Source organism: Euprymna scolopes, chromosome 21, assembly GCF_053919585.1.
Source record: "Euprymna scolopes isolate OS-2025 chromosome 21, ASM5391958v1, whole genome shotgun sequence".
NCBI classification, from domain to species: domain Eukaryota; kingdom Metazoa; phylum Mollusca; class Cephalopoda; order Sepiida; family Sepiolidae; genus Euprymna; species Euprymna scolopes.
In genome coordinates this window covers 71,012,178-71,032,424 of record NC_136502.1, presented here as the reverse complement: position 1 = coordinate 71,032,424, position 20,247 = coordinate 71,012,178, and the positions used below count along the sequence as shown (strand labels likewise).

The window sequence follows — 20,247 nt, the reverse complement described above, 5'->3', positions numbered from 1 at the left end:
CTGAAAATAATGCCGACATAAACGGAAAGCATATACCGTGCAAAAAATTTCCAAATGATTACCCATCTGGCACTAGTCAGGCTTAATGTTGCTTAACTTCAGTGGTCTGATGAGAACCGGTATGTCAACGTTATGCCACACACACACACACACACACGCACATGTATATATATATATATATATATATATATATATATATATATATATATATATATATATATATATATATATATATAATTACAAAAGTAAATATGATCTTTATATCGAGATAATAGAATTCATTGAATTTAATTGACATTTGGAATTTTAATCCATTCAAAGTTTGGAGTGCATTTTCTTCATTATGGGCCCTACGGAGTACAACTTTATTGATTTTTTTATTTTTAAATTTAATTGATTTTGAACTACACTTTAACTCATTCACACCAGATGCTTCTTTTGGGGCTTTATGGAATTCAATTTCATTAACTTATCGATTAACTAATTAATTAATTGATGAATTTTTTAATCTTTTATTCTATTGAGTATGCTTTTCATTTTGCAAAAAAGTTATATATATATATATATATATATATATATATATATATATATATATATATATATATATATATATATATATATATATATCATTCAACCACGGTAGTGGTTGAATATATGCTTAAGTCCGAAATTGAATGAATCGAGACACATTCAAACCCCCACCACTAATTCCGTTCGCAACCAAATTTCAAACAGGTTATATAGTTGGATAGAACACCTCATTAGCTACATTTTGAAAAAATTTTTTCGAAAATTGGTTCAGTAGAAAAAATGTTACAACAAAATATGTGGGTTCACAAACAGGAGAGTAAGTACATACATAAGTGACTAACGCTTTTTTTTTTTTATTTTGCATAACTTTTTTTTGTATATAAATATTTTTTACTGCGGTTTGGCCAATATGACATGTTAGCGTAACGGTTAGAGTACCGGGGGTTGGTGGAAAGATTTTAGGTTCAATCCCGTGTATCGGTTTTTTTTATAATTAAAAAACCGAATTTTTTTTTAATAACTAATTTTTTTTTTAACTCTCCTTATGATTTTATAGGAAAAAATGGTGAATTTATCGATTAAAAATATTAGTGAATTCTATGATACACATATTCTTTGAATGAACTCAAATTTTTCGTTATCACATTTGATGAAAAATGTAGTCCCAATTTTGGCAATGCGTCTGACCAATGATGCTTTTGAACCCGCGACCAGCACTGCGATGTCATCAGCATCAGCCTGGGCATAAATATTCCTATTTTTAAACTCCTTTAAAAGAGGATTCAGCTTACAGTTCCATAGTAAAGGTGATAAAATCCCACTTTGGGGGTTTCATTTAACTACTTCCCTTTTAACAGTTGCCCTCAGTAGTTCTACTTGAACTGTTCTGCCTCACCATATACTCAATCCATCGGATGAGTACTGGTGGCACATTGAGTTCTCGTAGCGACTTGAACATACTACTGAAGGGTATGTTGTCAAAAGCTCCAGCAATATCTAAAAAGACACCGAGTGCCATCTTCTTTTTTGTTAGTTTACGCTCTATACAGATCACGAATTCATGAACCGCAGTCTCGGTAGAGACCCTGGCTCGGAACTACTGTGATTGAATGATAACTATTGCATAAATGTGTGTTTGAGAGCTAATTTTTTTTGACAATCATTAATAAATATTATAAATTTATATATTAATACAATAGCAATGCCTGGAAAAATCATGGGTTATATGGTAAAATGCGCGCATGAAAAGTAATATTCTTAAGATTTTATTAAACCTGGAAAAGTAAAGGACAAGAAATTCTAGTAAAGTAAAAAATAAGAATTTTTTAGACTTAAAATATTGCAGCTAAAAATAAAATTTGAATATTGATAAATATTTTATTTATTATTTGCATATGTTGTTGTTTATTGAGTTAGAAAGGGTGTCAGTTTTATTTCGGTTTCGATTATGACAGAGGGAACTCAAATATATATATATATATATATATATATATATATATATATATATATATATATATATAACATCGTTCGTTTGCATCACGTTCGTTTATTGTTTTATTTATTTATTTATTATTTAAACACGGTTATTACTTCGCTTATTCTTTTGTTTTGATTTACCCCCCGCCCATCAACACACACACCTCTAAACACCCGGGCAACGCCGGGTACCCGGCTAGTCTATATATATAAAAGGGAAAACGGGCACGAGCGTTTTTGTATATCCAAGAAAGGCTTTTTTTTTGCCGGGCTTCTCGCGTCGATTACTATTTTGGAAAAGTTTCTTTATTCTTGCTAGATTGTAATATCTCAGATTAGAAAATGGACGTCGTTTCTATCTTTATTTTGATCGAGTTTTAAAAATTCCCTCGTTTCGAGTGTTTTTTTTGTTTTTGTTTTTTTTTTTTTCGTATAAATAAAGCGAATGTAATCAAAGCAAAGCCATCCGCCTGGCTTTCCGGGCCGGGACGTTTGGAAGTCAATTAAGTTTCATTAATGTGGGGAAAACCTTTCATATCAGACAATTGCTATTTATTTGGACACTGCCAGAGTTCCCCCTTTTTTTTGGGGGGGGGGAAGGTTTTCCCCAACATCATCGGGAAACAAATACGGCAGAAAGCGGGAAGCTTAACTGTCCTCCAGCCAGACGTTCATTTCTGCGCCTGCGTGATTCTTAACTTAATTACCAATTCATCCATTTCGCTATCCACTATAGTGTAATGGTTATCGAGTTCGATCCCACCTTTCTCTCTAGCTTTTTTTTAATTTTTTCATTTCGTTTTTCGTCACCAGGACAAAAGTTAATTACCAACTCTTTTTTTCACCTTCTTTTCCTCCTTCGCGGTACGGGTTCCACCCTTTTTTTTAACACCTACAAACACCCAGGCAACGCTGGGCACCCCTGCTAGTCTATTATATAAAAGGTAAAATGAGCACGAGGGTTTGTGTATGTCCACGAAAGGCTTTTTTGGTGGGGGTTCTCGTGTTGGTTAGATTCCGGGAGAAGTTTTAATATACTTCCTAGACCGTAATATCTCAAATTCGCAAACGGACATCGTCTCTATCTTTTCTTTGATCAAGTTTTAAAAAATTTGTTTAAAAGCGTATATGAGTGGAGTAGTCAATATATGAGTAATCAGTATATGAGTAATCAGTATATGAATAATCAAGTTTGTATTAGTTTTTCGTCTTGGTTGGCATTACTATATAAACATTAATATATTCTCTTTAAGGTTAAGCTTTTAAACCTAACATTAAGTTTTTGGCTTGTAAGCTTCTTAACAACAACAATATATATATATGCTTCTTAACAACAACAATATATATAATTATTTACTATAATAATTAAATACCTACAGACACTAGTGTTTCATCCTTTCGGGAATCAGCAGTACAGGTGTCACGATTAACGCCAGTCGAGAGATTCGATCCCTGGAAACAGAAGTCATGTCTGGCTTCATTAGCAAGGACCCGAACCAATCGGCTACCGACTACCGCGGCAGATACAATTGAAATTAAACATTTATTTTTTTAATGCTTTTAACGTCATATATATATATATATATATATATATATATATATATATATATATATATATATATACATATATATATACATATAGTGCTTTTAACGTCATATATATATATATATATATATATATATATATATATATATATATATAATTCAAGAATGTACCGGATTTGATTGAAAATCATTTGAACATGAACAATTGCTTATACCCATTTCGAGAAAAATTACATTTTCTCATTAAACAAAATATTAAATATTTTCTGCTTGTCAACTGAAGCATGCTTAGTTTATTTTTTGGCCAAATTAATTGAATTAAATTGGATAGTGAATTGTCCAAAAAAACTCTTTTAAAGACAAAGACATAAATCCATTGGTCGATAGAAATGAATAGATAGGGTGGCGTAATAAAATCAAGGATTCTGCTTGAAAGTTTTAGCGAGCAAAATTTAACTCTAAAAAACGTTCATACAATGTAAATTCATGCAATTAGCCTGATGATTGCTCTTGAGGATGAAACACAAATATTTCTGTATAGCCTACTTGTAATAAATATATTTTTAGACAACTACTAAGCTCTATTCATGAATTGAGCATTGCTGAAATAAATACCGCAAAACTACATATACATAGCATGTGCTTATATTTACACGTACAGAATTTACTCCCAAGCTAATTAACTGATAATTATAAATTTTGGAATACAGCTGCAAAAAGTAAAGGGTTCGGCTATATTTAGTTTAATTTAGTTTTAACGAAAAGAAGTAAAACGGATGTGAACGCATTTAATGAAAATTCAGATATTTTCGATTTCTATGAAATTGTAATTATATATAAATTAATAAATATTGCTCGAATTTCAGTTTCTCTGGAATATTTTAAATTGTTTTCAAGATGAATAAAAAATCACATATTTGCATTGATCCATAGTCCTTCGATACGCATTAAACAAGATTCCCTGAATTTAAATTTCTTCTTAAAACCCCCTAAGCTTAAGCTTTATATTTTAAACATTTTCTAAAATCAAAATCATGTAGTGGATTTTTATCAAAATTAGAGCGACTATTTTGAATATACAGTTAAAAAACAAAAACAAATAGTCAACAAATTATTGTTACCAAAGGCAATAAATGTTACTTTTCTACCTACCTGGATAATTTTCTTCGTGTTTAAAAGTACTAAAGTATCTTTTAGGTCTGATTACTTTTTCTTTTTTTTTTTATCGTTTTTCCTTTCAGTAAGGTAGAAAAGTAAACAGTTCTTTGTTGTGTATTTGTAGAAAAACACCCTAAATGACAAAAAAAAAAAACCCATCAGACTTCGGAGATGTCTGCCAAAGTGTTGTTGGCCATTTTGAAAGCAAACTGTAACAATATCAGAGTTGAAGGAAATATAAAAATGTCATAAAGGCGCTCTAAAATACTTTGAAACACACAAAAATATCCAGATAGAAAAGTTACTTTTAATGTCGTTGGTAACAGTTATTTCTTAATCATTTTTTATCCTTTTTTGCACAATCGCTCAAATGCTTGCGAAAATAGAATTTCTTTTCCGAGATTTTGCATTATGTAAAACTAGCAGGACCCGTTAACCGGCGTTTCCCGGTGGTAGCATGCATCAGCCCCTCCCCCCGCATAAAAATTTCAAATACAGCTGTTATTTTTGTTGTTGGCCAAATATTAAATTACTAAGGTATGTACTGCCAAAATAGCCTAACCAGTTGCTTTATTTTTTAATAAATGTAATAATAATATGTACCTCCAGCGCTCGCCAAAGCTATACCCCCCCGTATGTAACACTATGTAAGTGTAATTTGATATTATCATCCTAACCTTTTTACCATTTAAAAGAAGTTTTAAATGAACTGCTAATAATTTTTACAAATGTTTTACAGCATACAAAAAAAATGTAAATGCGAGACAAAAATCGTTCCTATATAATGATGTTTGTGAAGCTGTAGACATACCTATGTTTAAGAAATCTAGAAAAATATGCATCCTCTACATTGATTATGCATTTTTGGTGCCGCACTATTTGTAAATAGTGTTTTCATGTTAAATTCAAGTTTCACACTAATTTTTTAAATATTGACAAAGCACCTTCCCCTCTCGAAGGTTTTAAAATGGCTTTGTAAATAAAAACATTATTTCAGCATGGTACCAAAAATACATAAGTACCCAAAATTGTACTTTGTATTGTTCAGCGCTTTTAATATAAAAAAGGAGATATACTCATTGTCAAACTTCGGTATTTCTTCAGTCGTAAGTCGGTTTTACCGTGATTCTCGGTGGGCAACGCCCGGCGAACGACGGAAACCGCCGGATTATACCGATTGCGCAAAAAGAAACGCGAGCGAACGGACGTTAAAAATAGTAAGAAGAAAAAAGTAAAGGAATGATTTTAATAGGAAAAAAAAGAAAGAGCAGAGTATCATTGTGCCAACGTATTATAAACAAACCCAACCTCCCCATGTTAAGAATGACTTTCGGAATAAACACACCCCAGCCTCAGAAGCGATTCTTAACATAGGGAGGTTGGGCTACTTAATATGGGGAGGTTGGGTTTGTTTACACTACAATTGGGCAGGTGAGTGATGTATTGCTATAGACTCCACGACACGGACGCGCAAGCAGAAGACAACCTAGATCCACCTACACCCAACAAATAGCACACGACGCCAACTGTGAAACTGAAGATCTGAGGCAACTGATGGAAGATAGGAAACTCTGGAGAGGAAGAGTCACATTGTCCAGGCAAGTAGCTCGTCATGATGATGATGATGGGCAGGTCATAAGAAAAACACACAAATAAAAAGAAATAAATGAAATAAAGTTAACTCTTACAAGAATGTGCCGCAATAGTAAACGTGGTTTTTCCTAGATGTTTTTTTGTTTAATCGGTAGACAAATGCATAAACATTCTTCTAAAAATAAACTATCCCCGTTGCATAAATTTGATTTTGTAAAAATACTAAACGTATTTTTTTTTATATATATATATAATTTTATTTTTAATCGCTCTGCAAATGTATAAACATTCTTGTAATAATAAATTTAATCTATTTTATTGTTTAGGGGAAAAAATTCAACGGTACGCCAAACAAAATTTTATCGAAGCAAATTAAGTTTCGTTTACGAAAAAAAAAAGCCAACTTCATCTCCATTGTATAATTTGGATTTTTAATGCTAGGTAAATGTATAAACGTTCTTGTAAGAATAAACATTATTCAATTTTAATCTTTAGAAAATACAATGCAGAGGTACCGTTAACTTCAGCTCTGTTAAAAATAAAAACAGCTTATTTCTCTCTGTCTCTCTCACCCCCACTCTCTGTATCTCTCTATCCGTAAGTGTCCTTCCATCCGAGTGTCTATAAACAGGAGTTGTATCGCGCAGGTGGTCAGCATTTATATTTTGGGAGTATAATATTTTCACAAGTAAATAATATAAGATCAGAGTGTATAAGCAGAACAAATCCATGAATAATAAATATAATATAAGATTAATGTGCACGTACCGAAAAATGGTGGTGTGTTTAGTAGCTGATAATTGTTCATTTATTTGGTGGAATAACCGATTGTTGGAATTGTAGAATGAATACTTCTCATCCAATCAGCGGCGCCGGATATTTAACAGGGAGAAATCATTAGAATTTTTTGTGGGATGTAAGGGCTAAGAGTATGTGTATGTGTCAGAAATCTGTAGTCAGTTAATGACAGTTAAACTCCAGGAAAGGTTTGTAAAAGTATAAAAGAACTCAGTGTAGAATGGTGTCGTAAGAGTAGTCGGTCAAGTAAGGGCGAAATTTTAACTACTTCCTCTTTAGGTTAGGACGATGATGGTCATGGCGCTCCTCGGACTAAATGTAATTTTTTTAATATTACGAAATAATGTGTATGTAATTGTGGTCTATAGCTAGATAACGTAATGGCTAATGGCGCAAACATAGTAATCTTTTATGTGCCATCTGTTGCTGTCAACTTAAGATAGTTTCGTCCAGGGAGGGGATTGCGTCTCCTTTTTTATATACAAGAAGATAAAACTATTAGAAAATAACTTCATACAAAGTTGTCAATTACCAAGTACATTTATAATTACTATTCATTTTATTTTGCATGTGAAATTTTTCCCTTTTTTGTGAGAGGGAACAGTCCATGAAAAGTAATATTTTACTGATGCCAAATTTAGTTTGCACGCTAGAAGTGTTCAGTAGAAAATATTGTTCTTTTTTAAAGTCTTATTTACCTCAAACAAGACATTTATACTTGGACATTAGATGACCATGCATATAAGGGCATTGTGTAGGGAACTGAGCAGCAAGATATCTGTTCGCATTACATTTAAATACCTGCCCATTAGTACTGTCAAGGAAGCAAGAAAAAAGGAAAGAATTCTATAGTCTAGTAGTTCGAGGAAAGAAACCATTAGAATAGAAGCTTGTTAGCATTTGGGAACCTGTACAGTTAAGGGGTGGGATTTTGCTTCTTTTCTGGTTAGTCAAGGATATTTATCTGGAGGGGATACAAATACTATGAGTTCGTCAGAACACATTTCATTAAAGTACTTGTAAAACAGACACAGGGATGCAACATTATCGTGATGAAACAGGGGTTGGAGCTTGGCTGATAGAGCGGAATCTATTAGATTAGAGACTCTCTTTTTTTAAGAGTGAGAGACTAGTGATAAATTCACCAGTCCAGATGTGGTAACATTATAATGCGTTTGATATAAATTGTGTTTGTTTGTTTGTTTCTGTCTTTTGTTTTTCATTATTTTTTGTTTTGTTTTGATTTACGAATCCAAATGTGTGCTATTGGTGTATGCCGTATGGAATCAACAAGCAAGAAACACTGACCGAAAATATCAAAATCTAGCTAGTCATGCTATTTCAATTATTTTCGTTCATTTATTCATTTTCAGGGAAAAGTCATAAAAGTGTTAAGAATTGACGGAGATGTGGTCACAAAAAATTCTGTAATTTACGAGGTCAGTTGCGTTGTCGCAAGAAACGTGATTCTAACTAGAGATTTGAATGTCGACATAAGGTAAGAGTCTTTATTAATATACCCCCTCTCTTTCATATATATATATATATATATATATATATATATATATATATATATATATGTGTGTGTGTGTGTGTGTGTGTGTGTGTATGTGTGTGTTTTATTTTTTATTACCGTTTTATCTGTTTGGTTACATATGTTTCAGATGTTGGACCATGTTTACGATCCAACAGCCTCGTCAGACCTTACAGAAGTGGTTGTTAGTATTAGGAAGAAGTGTTTTAGAAGAAATACGACAGAAAGTAAAAAAGGGGGCGAAGTAGGAGATAATAAGGGGGGAGGGAGACGGGTATTGACAATATTTCAGTTTTGAAGGTTAAGATACATTACATTGTATTGTGTGAGGGGGTAGCAGATTCAGGTAGGCGTGGGTGGAGATATATGGATATAGGGAGGGGGAGGGGAGAGAATGGTAAAGAAAAAAGGGAGGGTAAGTAGAGGAGGGGAGTTTCAAGTTTTAGGTTTTAAATTTTAACTGCTTTTTGCTCGTTCAGTAAGGTATGTTAGTAGAGAGAGAGAGAGCGAGAGGGAAAGAGAGAGAGAGAACGAGAGGAAAGAAAGGGAGATAGAGGGAGGGCAAGGGTTAGTGTAGATGTCATGTTTCTGACAGGTATAGAGTTCATTTAAAATTTTCGTAGTCACTACACGTCCACTTATTCATTGCAGTTTACAATGGGTTGTTTCTTAATACATACGTTAACGCACGCGCAAATACGCATACATACATATACATATATATATATGTATATTTCTACACATCCATATACAGACACATACGCACACACACATATATATAAACAATGTATATGCAGACATACATGGATCCATATGCAGACGTACACACAACTCTTATACACATATATACACTCACAAATATATATAGAGACATATACATATATATATATACATATATATATATACATACACATACACCTACCTATATGCATATATGTGGAGATATAGATCTCCAGTAATGTACATGATGATTGCAACGTCTTGTCAGACGAATGCCACTCCCTCAGACACTGAAAGTTCATGAGCCCGAAAAATGACATATAGTCCTGCCAGCGAATTCACATGCTCAAGCAGACATGACACTAAAGACGGTCATTGTTATACATACATATATATACACTCACACACACATATACATGCGTGCATACACAATACACAATACGCACATATACACATACACATACATACACACACATGCAAACATAAACAAGACGGTCATTGGTATACATACATATAAATGTATACATGCATACATACATATATACATGTCTATAAGCATACGCTCATATATACCCATGTACATACACAATGCATAATACACAAACATACATATACATACCCACATTCATACATACACATATGCATACATATACATCCACCTATACAAATACATACACACATATACTTACACATACATATACGTACACATATGCACATATATATACATACACTTACTTACATATACATACACATACATATATATGCATTAATACACATATACACATACATGCACACATGCAAAAACATATACATACACACCTGCATACATACACATACATGCATATACACACATACATGCATACAAACATTTATAAATGTATATATGTACACACACAAACATATATACACATAGACACATATACATACATATACACATAGATATAAATACATATAAACTCACATGTACATATATAAATATACACACACATACATATATAAATATACATACACATATACATACATAGATACAAATAATGATGGCAGAATAATTGTTACATGCATCCAGCATTACAGGCGTACACACGTCACAGCTTTTTTATCGCAACAGGACTTTTTTCTTTTTTTTATAATAGACAAATACCTGAGGGAGTATCTATACAAAGATGATGTTATAGAGTTTTAGCTTTGTACGACAGCTAAATCTCTCTCTCGGTTCAAAATGTTGACATCCAGCAACAAGCAAGAGCAAGATAGCCAGCAACAAGTCAAACTGCAGGCCAGCTTAATGCGGGTACTGGTCTCCCGCTTTTTTTTTAAATAAAAAGTTTGGTTGAGACATACACTTTTGGAATAGTAACTGACGATGATATAAACAAATTCACACATTTTTTCACAAATAAACTCAGCGACGGATTGTCAAAATGTAAACACAGTCCACCGACATAAATTAAAGACGCTTACTTTTTTTTTTTTAAATAAAAAGGTTGGTTGAGACAGACACTTTTGGAATAGTAACTGACGATGATATAAACAAATTCACACATTTTTTCACAAATAACTCATTGACGGATAGTCAAAATGTAAACACAGTCCACCGACATAAATTAAAGACCTAATATATACATACATACATACATACATACATACATACACATACACACGTATATACAATTACATAAATATAGATATTAATAAAAATATAAACATACACATATGTATTATAACGCAATTTTATATTATGTTTAAATCAATAAATGTTTCAATAACGATCAGAAAGACATTGTAGCTATGAATGTATCAGATCAGTTATTGAAAACATCTGATTATATATATGATGTTATATAGTGGAAGGAGAGGATGAATTCTACTCAAATTTAGAAGTGATTCAAAATCCAAATATATGAACATATACACATTTATAATCCCTATATATAATAAAAGAGGCGCAGTTTTCCCCTCTGGACCAAAATAGCATAGGTTTACAACAGCAGATGTCACATACAAATTTATTATGTCTGCACTATTATGCGCTATATTATGTAACTATAGAACAACCTTTTTGACACATTAATTCGTTATAATAAAACCTTATAATTAACCCCAGGGTGACATCATCACGGTCGCACAGATATACAATGGAATTAATTGTTTTTCCCCTCTAAAAAAAAAAGTACTACTTCCACTACCATTCGACACCGGGAGGTTCTTTGCGTTAGTGTCATATATGGGTTTCGTCCTAATTTTCTGGCTCATATGCTTATACACATACCATAATCTTTCCTTTTCTCCATCTCAAAAATAATGATTTCTCCCTCCTTACATTTCGCAAAATCTCATTCTGACAAGTAAATATTCTGTCATTCTGGAATGAATGAAACCTCATTCAAGAAAGAACGCTCCAGAGATTAAAACCAACATGGCTTCCCTGATTAGATTGGGTAATCATTTCTGAATAAATATCACGATTACAAACTTCGGAAACTCGAAAAAAATTGCAACGAACTTTATTTATATTATTACCAGAAAAGATGTACTTCCCCTGTTATTACTTTAGTGAGAACGCATTACTATTTCCTTACCGTATTACTAAAATACCATTGTCAATTCTTACACTTTTTTACATATGCACCTTCTAATTATCATAACTTTTTTACTATATAAAAATACAATGATGTTCTCATTACGAAATGGTTTTATTAAAATTATAATTCCTTACGCAGATTTTTATATAAATGTTTTAATTATGATACAATTATATATTTATACACTTTGGATACAATAAACGTTTTAGTTTACAAATATTTTCTGTTCGCAAAAATAATTTGATTCATTATTTATTTGTCATGATATTTGACTAAGATAAATCGGAGTTTTTTTTTATGAAGGTTTGGTACTTATGCAGTTTAAAGCACGTTTTTCTGCGAGTCTTGCTAGACAACGCCCAGTGGACCACGGAAACCGCCGGATTATACCAAGCGAACGGAATTCAATAAAAACACAAATAAAAAAGACAGAAAATAAAACAAAACACTTACCGTAATAATTTAATAAATTTTACTGTTTTATTCATTTTTTATGGCAACAGAATATATACAAAACTTCCCTCTCCATAATTGGCTTTCGAAATAACGTTATTATTTCAGCGCGGCACCAAAAATACATAAGTACCATATTTTTTTGTTTTGTTTGCGTATGGAAAGTTATTTTGGTATTTTCTTATGACCTGCTCCAGCGTAGTATAAACACACTCAGCCTCCCCATGTTAAGAGCGGCTTTCGGAATAAACACCCCACCCTCCCCGTGTTAAGAATAACTTTCGAGGTTTAGTGTGTTTATTCCAAAAGCCGTTCTTAACATGGGAAGGTTAGGGGTGTTTATAATACGTTGGCACAATGATACTCTGCCTTTTTTTCTTTTTTTTCTATTAAACTCTTTCCTTTCCTTTCTTTTATTCTTCTTCCAATTTTTACCGTCTGCTCGCTCGCATTTCTTTTTGCTCCCCGATATAATCCGGCGGTTTCCGTCGTTCATCGGGTGTTGCCCAACTACACTCACGGAAAAAACGGGCTTTAAGATTCAGAAGTACAGAAGTTTAAAAATGAGTACATGTGTGTTTTTTCTTTGTTTTTTTTTTATATAGTTTATAATTAAAAGCGTTGAACAATACAAAGTACAATTTTGGGACTTATGTATTTTTGGTACCGTGCTGAAATAATGTTTTTATTTACAAAGCCATTTTAACCTTGAGGAGGGGAGGGTGTTTTGTCACTATTCTTCCACCTTACGATTGAATAAAAAATTAGCGTGAAACTTGAATGTGACCTGAAAACATTATTTACAAATAGCGCGGTACCAAAAATGCATAAGCACCAAATTTTGAAGGAGATATTGATCTCGGATGCATATGATGGCAGAGTGCGATGCCATCTTCCATCATATGCATCTGAGAAGACTGAAGCACACATTAGTTTCAAAACACCCTCCCCAGCTGTTCAGCACGGAACAAAAAATACATAAGTACCCAAGAGTCAAAAACCTTATCTTGCATTATTTCTTTTTTTATTTGTGCAACGATGTGTATAGCTTAAATTAAAATATAATCGCATGATTACATTTTCAATAACAACGTGATTAAATTTAACCCATTTAAAGTTTAGTAGGTAGATTAAATTAACCCAAATTTTAGTGCTTATGTATTTTTGATATTGCGCTATTTGTACATATTTTTTACACGTTAAATTCGAGTTTCACGATATTTTTAAATAATTATTTTTTTAGAATTCTGTTTTTATTGTTTGTTTGTTTGTTATAATTCATATTATATTACCGAGAAGAAAATTATCAAGAAAAAGTATTTTTTTAACATAATAATATTGATTTCATGTCCAATTTTATTTGCAATATTAAGTAAGTGAAATAAATAACGGATTATATATATATATATATATATATATATATATATATATATATATATATATATATATATATAACTTTTTAAAAAATTATTTGATCTTTTCAGCTGTAAAAATGTTGAAATTTTTATGAACCTACATATATTTTGTTTAGTTTTCGTAACATGAAATATGGGGGTGGGTGTATAACACCTAAAATAAAATATTTCCTCTAACGTATTTAACGAAACCTACGTTTATTATGTAAGTTTCTTTAATAATGAATAAATATCGAAAATCTCAGGAAAATATGACAATTATTTGATTTTTTCTAAATTTTTTAAACATGGGTATGTCTACGGCTTCACGAACGTCACTACATAGGAACGTTGTTTTAAAGCGTCGATAATGTAAACACGATTTTTGTCTCGCATTTTCATTATTTTTGTATACTGTAAAAACTTTGTAAAAAATATTAACAGTATATTTGAAGCTCCTTCTTTTAAATGGTAAAAAAGTTGGGATGATAATATTAAATTACAGTTACATGGTGTTATGTATGAGGGGGGGTTAAAACTGTGACACGCGTTAGAGTTACCTATTATACACTTATTGGCAGTATTGGAGTTTAGGTGACGATGAACCTCTAACCCAAAATAACCCAAACCAAAGACGAAAGGGACACAAATATCGATTCACCGGTTTGTATCCATAGAAACAGTGATCATATTGTTCAGTTTACAAATAAGATGAACTTATTTTTCGAAATAAAACAATATAAACAGATTTTTTTTTTATTTTATTTTAAACAATATTCTAAATTTCTTTTTAATACTAACTTATTTTAATATTAATTTTTTTTCTTTAATGAAAATGTATCGCTAAAAGGCATTAATATTAATTTAAATTCAATTTTAGTGATATTTGTGCACTCCGTTAAGTCTATTATGAGAAAAGAAATAGATGACGCCGACACACACATGGTCAAATTTCATCCGTGAAATTTGTGAGGAAGATCTCGCCAATCATCCCATCATGCTGGGTGGGATTGATGAAGAAACGAATCAACCAAAAGAAGTAGAAATTGATGAATCGTACTTTTTTAATGGAAATACAACAGAGGAAGGGTAAAGAATGGTGTCTGGGTTTTTAGAGCCGTCGAACGTGGCTCCAACCTGTGCAACATCACGAGAGTTGATAGCAGAGATAGAGACACCTTATTTCCGATAATTAATTCATGGATCTTACCCACGAATTTTATCTTACCCACGAATTTTATCTTACCCACGAATTTTATCTTACCCACGAATTTTATCTTACCCACGAATTTTATCGGATGGATGATCAGCCTATAGTGTGCACCAATTTGATTGAAGTACGAACATGATGAAATAATTCATGAAAAACACATCGTTGATCCACATGATCCCTCAATACATACCCAAACAATGGAAGGGTTATGGTTTCATTGCAAAAAAAAAAAGTGAGGAAAGGTGGAAAGACAATATTTGATACACACGATAGAATTCATGTGGCGAAAAAGGGGAAAGGGGCAAGTCTTTCCCCGTATAATAAAATGCATCCGTGAACAATATGTGTTTTTGTAAAAAAAAAAAAAATTGCTTTGTAAAAAAAAGAAAAAAATTGTAAGGTAAAAGTACAGAATACTTGCAAAACACCCCCACCAATTCTGCAAAAGTACCAGAATAATTCTGTTCGTATTGTTTAAAAAGTTTTAAATTATAAAAAGTTATATTTCTATATGTTTACAATGTAAATAAACATTGTTTCGTTTTCTAATTTTTAAAAAAATCAGGGTTTTTTTAGGGATTATTATTTGGTGCTTTTAAGGCACTCCCTAATAAAATAATTTAACAAGGAAAAGGTTTATTTAAAAAGGCATTAAACCAAGACCGTCTTAAAAGACAAGATGGCCGGTGGGCAAAAATAATTTAATCTGCTGACGTCATCACGGATAGTCCCTTTACCGGTGTCAAGCATTGCTTGACTCAAGCAACCAACTGTTGTCACCGGTAGATATCGTAACGTATTGTAATATTTCTTTTTTTTATTAAAATGCCTTCACGGTGCATCGTTCCGAATTGCAGAGGAAATTATCGTAAAGGACCGAAAGTTACAGTATTTTCATTTCCGAAAAATAAAGAATTATCTTGTCTATGGATTAATGCAGTAAGAAGAAAAGATTTTACACCATCTCCATTCAGCAAAGTAAGTTTTAACGTGCTCCCCCTGTATTTAACACGATGTAACTATAATTTAATTCAAGATTATCATCCTAAGTTTTTTACCATTCAAAAGAAGAAGCTTCAAATAAATTGCTAATATTTAAAAAAAATTTTTTACAGCATACAAAACTAAGGAAAATGCGAGACATAACACGTTCTTTTGAAGAGACGATTTTTTAAGCTGTTGACACACGTTTTAAAATTCTAGCAAAAATTAATTTTCCTGAAATTTTTCAATATTTAAAAATAAATTATGCCGGCTGATAAAATTTTACAACTTTTTTTAAAGCTAGAAAGATAAAATTTAAAAAATACTTATATATATATATATATATATATATATATATATATATATATATATATATATATATATATATATATATATATATATATATATATATATATATATATGTATGTATGTATGTATGTATATATATATATATATATATAATATGAAACTAAACTAAAAAAAAACGCGCGTTCACTCGTGGTGTTACAATTTATATTATTAACGTATTTTAACAAACTGAAAATATGGATATAAAAAAATGATTTTGCATGTTATTTTTGTTATGTGGTGAAATAATCTTAAATAAGAAACATGATTTTTTCTTTAGGTTAATTATTTTTTTACTGAGCAATACTTCATGAATTTATTAATGTTTTAAAAAAATGGTTAAATATGAAGAATAACTCCACCTTCGAGAATTCCTTTAAAATTACCACTTTTATAAGTTTTCGGGTGCGCTGAAAACGAAAATAACATTTAAAATTAAGGCAAACGAGTATTTTCTAATATATTTTTAAAAAGAAAAAAACTACTTGTTTCCTGGAATTTTAAAGGATTTTCCGAGGGTAAATAGTGGCCACAAAGTGGATGGTCAGTTTACGTTAAATTATTATAGAAAAGTGATCCCCCACTTTTTTAACTAACATTTCTTGGAAACTACTCATTTGCCTTAATTTTAAATGTTATTTTCGTTTACAGCGACCTCAAAAATCTATAAAATTAGGAATTATAAAGGAATTTTCCAAGGTGAAGTAATTCTTCATATTTACCAAAAACTGTTTATGACTATTTTAGTCAACAACAACAAAAAAAAGTTCATTAATAATTATTTTTCTATCTTATCGTTTTTTTGTCATGTAATTTTGGGTTTGTATTACTGTACACATAGATTCGAAAAAGTTGTCAAAAAACAAATATATAACAAATAAATGTTATCAAAGGCAAGATAAGTTACTTTTCTACCAAACTGGATATATTTTTTGTGTTTTTATTCAATGTAATATGTTTATTCAGCTCGAAAAACATGCAGTGTTTACCGATGTATTGGAAAATTCAAAATGGCGGCCGACTCTCTCTTAAACACGGTAAGTTCGAGAAAAGGTGTTATAAATAATAAACTAGACAAAATACTATTAAAAAACACCGAATATATGTCAACCTATGTCACGGTAATATATATTGAGCGAATTTCTAACAGTATTTTTTCTAGTTTATTATTTATAACACCTTTTCCCGAACTTACCGTGCTTAAGAGTCGGCCGCCATTTATATAACTGCTCCTCTAGAGAGTACAGACTGTTAAGAGACACTAAAAATGTGATTTTACCATGTTATTCAACTATCAGGAGATTAACCTTATCAATGTCTATGAATCCTGTAATTGAACAACATAACAATTTCCTCATGTATATTAAAAATAAATTCAAGTTACTAATGCCGAAAGACCCCACAGTATCTTTACTTATTGATGAAATACATCTCAAACCTTATCTTGATTATAAAGGTGGTAATATTGTTGGTTTAGCTAACAACAGCAATGAACCTGCCACAAGTGCATTTGCTTTTATGCTTAGCAGTGTATTCTCACAATATAAGGATGTTGTGCATGTTATGCCAACTAAATGTCTTCGAGCTGAGAACTTATTTGACATAATCAAACGTTTAATAATTGGCTTAGAGGAGATAGGCTTTAGAGTATTATGTGTTATAACAGATAATAATGCAATAAATAAAAAAGCCATGGCTTTCTTTTGTAGCCCAGCAAAGCTTTCAATTGTCTATCCACATCCATTTATAACGTCTAGACCTCTTTTTTTCTTATTCGACTCAGTACATATACTAAAATGCATTAGAAACAATTGGCTTGGCCAAAAAGATGAAAGTAAATGCATGATGTTCCCAAAGTTTTGTTATAATGGAAATCATGAATTGGATAACATCCAAAATGCTCCATTTTCTAGTTTGCATAAACTTTATGCGATAGAATCTCAATCGCTTTTAAAATATTGTTATAAGTTGACTGCAAAGGCGCTTTCTCCCACTACTTTTGAAAGTCAAAATGTTAATTTGGTTTTGCAAATTTTCAGCGAATATACTATTCAAGGTTTGCTAACCTTAGGCAAACAGGAATGCTTGCCAAATTATGCAGAAATCGCAGAATACATACAAATATTTTATATTTGGTGGACAATAATGAATGTGAAAACACCAAATAAAGGTTTTCAGCTTCGTAATAAATATGCAAATCCACTTACATTAAATGGTGATAATTACAGATTTCTCTCTATATTCTGTGACTGGTTAGAAACTTGGAATAGCATACCTGGAAGAACTGGTAAGTTAACAAAGGAAACATATACTGCTTTGCACCATACAACTTACGCAATTTTAGAATTAACTAAATATTGCATTAGAGAACTGAACATGGTGTATATATTACCAGGAAAGTTTCAGACAGATAACCTTGAGGCAAAGTTTGGCCAGTATCGGCAACTTAGCGGGGATCAGTATAATATATCGATACGTCAAGTGTATGAATGTGAAAAAAAACTTAGAATGTTATCAGTTTTAAAATTGAGTTTACCACTTAATAACCAAACTATTGATTTGAAGAATTTACAAGAAACTAACTGGGATGAAATGACAACAGAACAACAGTTAGATGTTTATAAATTTAACATAGATGTAACAGAAGATGATATTAATCGGTGCAAAGCAGTACTTCCTGTTATATTATACTTAGCAGGCTATTGCTGTCATGCAGTTTTTTAAAAAATTGAAATACAATAGTTGCAAAAACTTAATATCTGGGAGAGATACTATTGAAGAAATAGCTGAAATAAACAGCTACTTTCAGGGTATTAACAGAGGTTCGCTGTTATACCTAAATGATACAACTAATAATTTTGTGTTATATAATTATATAGTCATAAATAAACTTACCAAATGCGATTCTTTCTTTCATTCTATTCATCAAAGAAAATTAGCCATGTATATAACCTTAAATATTTTGGCTGATCAACATCTTTTATTTAATGTTGGCTCGTGTGATGAGGGTCACCCTATACAACAAATTGAAAAAAATGCTCATATGGAGTTCTTCGAATTCCCTCATAAATAATTTTTGTCGCAAGAATGACAACATTAATAAAAAAAATTTCAGAAAAATTCAAACTTTTAATTAAATTCCACAATGGATTTGTATAATGTCTGATGTATTTAATATTTGAAATATTTCTGCATTAGTAACTTTGCTTATACTAACATTATTTGTTTGATTTTAATTTTAACTTATCGTTTGTTCTTCAGTTAAACTAATTTATTGTTCGTTTTTCAGTTAAACTAATTCATCGTTCGTTTTTCAGTTAAACTAATTTATCGTTCGTTTTTCAGTTAAACTAATTCATCGTTCGTTTTTCAGTTAAACTAATTCATCGTTCGTTTTTCAGTTAAACTAATTCATCGTTCGTTTTTCAGTTTCGATTTAAAAAAATATTGTTCAAATGATTTAAAAAAATATTCATTTTGATTTTAAAAAAAAATTCATTTCGATTTTTAAAAATATTGTTTTTTTGATTGTGGTTCATTTTGATTTAAAAAAATTCATTTTGATTAAAAAAAATTCATTTTGATTAAAAAAAAAATTCATTTTGATTAAAAAAAAATTCATTTTGATTAAAAAAATAGTTTAATTTTAATATTTGTTTATTGTCTTAACTCATATCAAATATTTTGCTTGTGTTCTGCTTCAAATATTCATAATCTTACATGCATAATTTTCATTTAATTATATCAAATAAACTTCAAGTTTACTACAAATCAAATCGTGTTCCTTCATTTTTTTTTAATGTAATTTATAAGTAATTAAAGAACGCATTCTAATCTTTAAAATCTATAATACAACGAAATATTCAATTGCTTATAATACTTAAACAAACAACTTGTGTTTTTTTTTATTATTTTTTT

At 30.9% G+C, this 20,247-nt stretch overlaps 1 protein-coding gene across 1 annotated transcript in view; it reads left to right on the top strand.

Annotated features, from left to right (window-relative positions):
- The window catches only part of LOC145243011 (uncharacterized), a 148,232-nt gene that overhangs the window by 84,311 nt on the left and 43,674 nt on the right, over positions 1-20,247 (top strand). Inside the window, exon 5 of the mRNA XM_080106129.1 lies at positions 8,475-8,599. Within this exon, the coding sequence (XP_079962255.1) occupies positions 8,475-8,599 (125 nt within the window). The remainder of the gene's footprint in view (positions 1-8,474; positions 8,600-20,247) is intronic.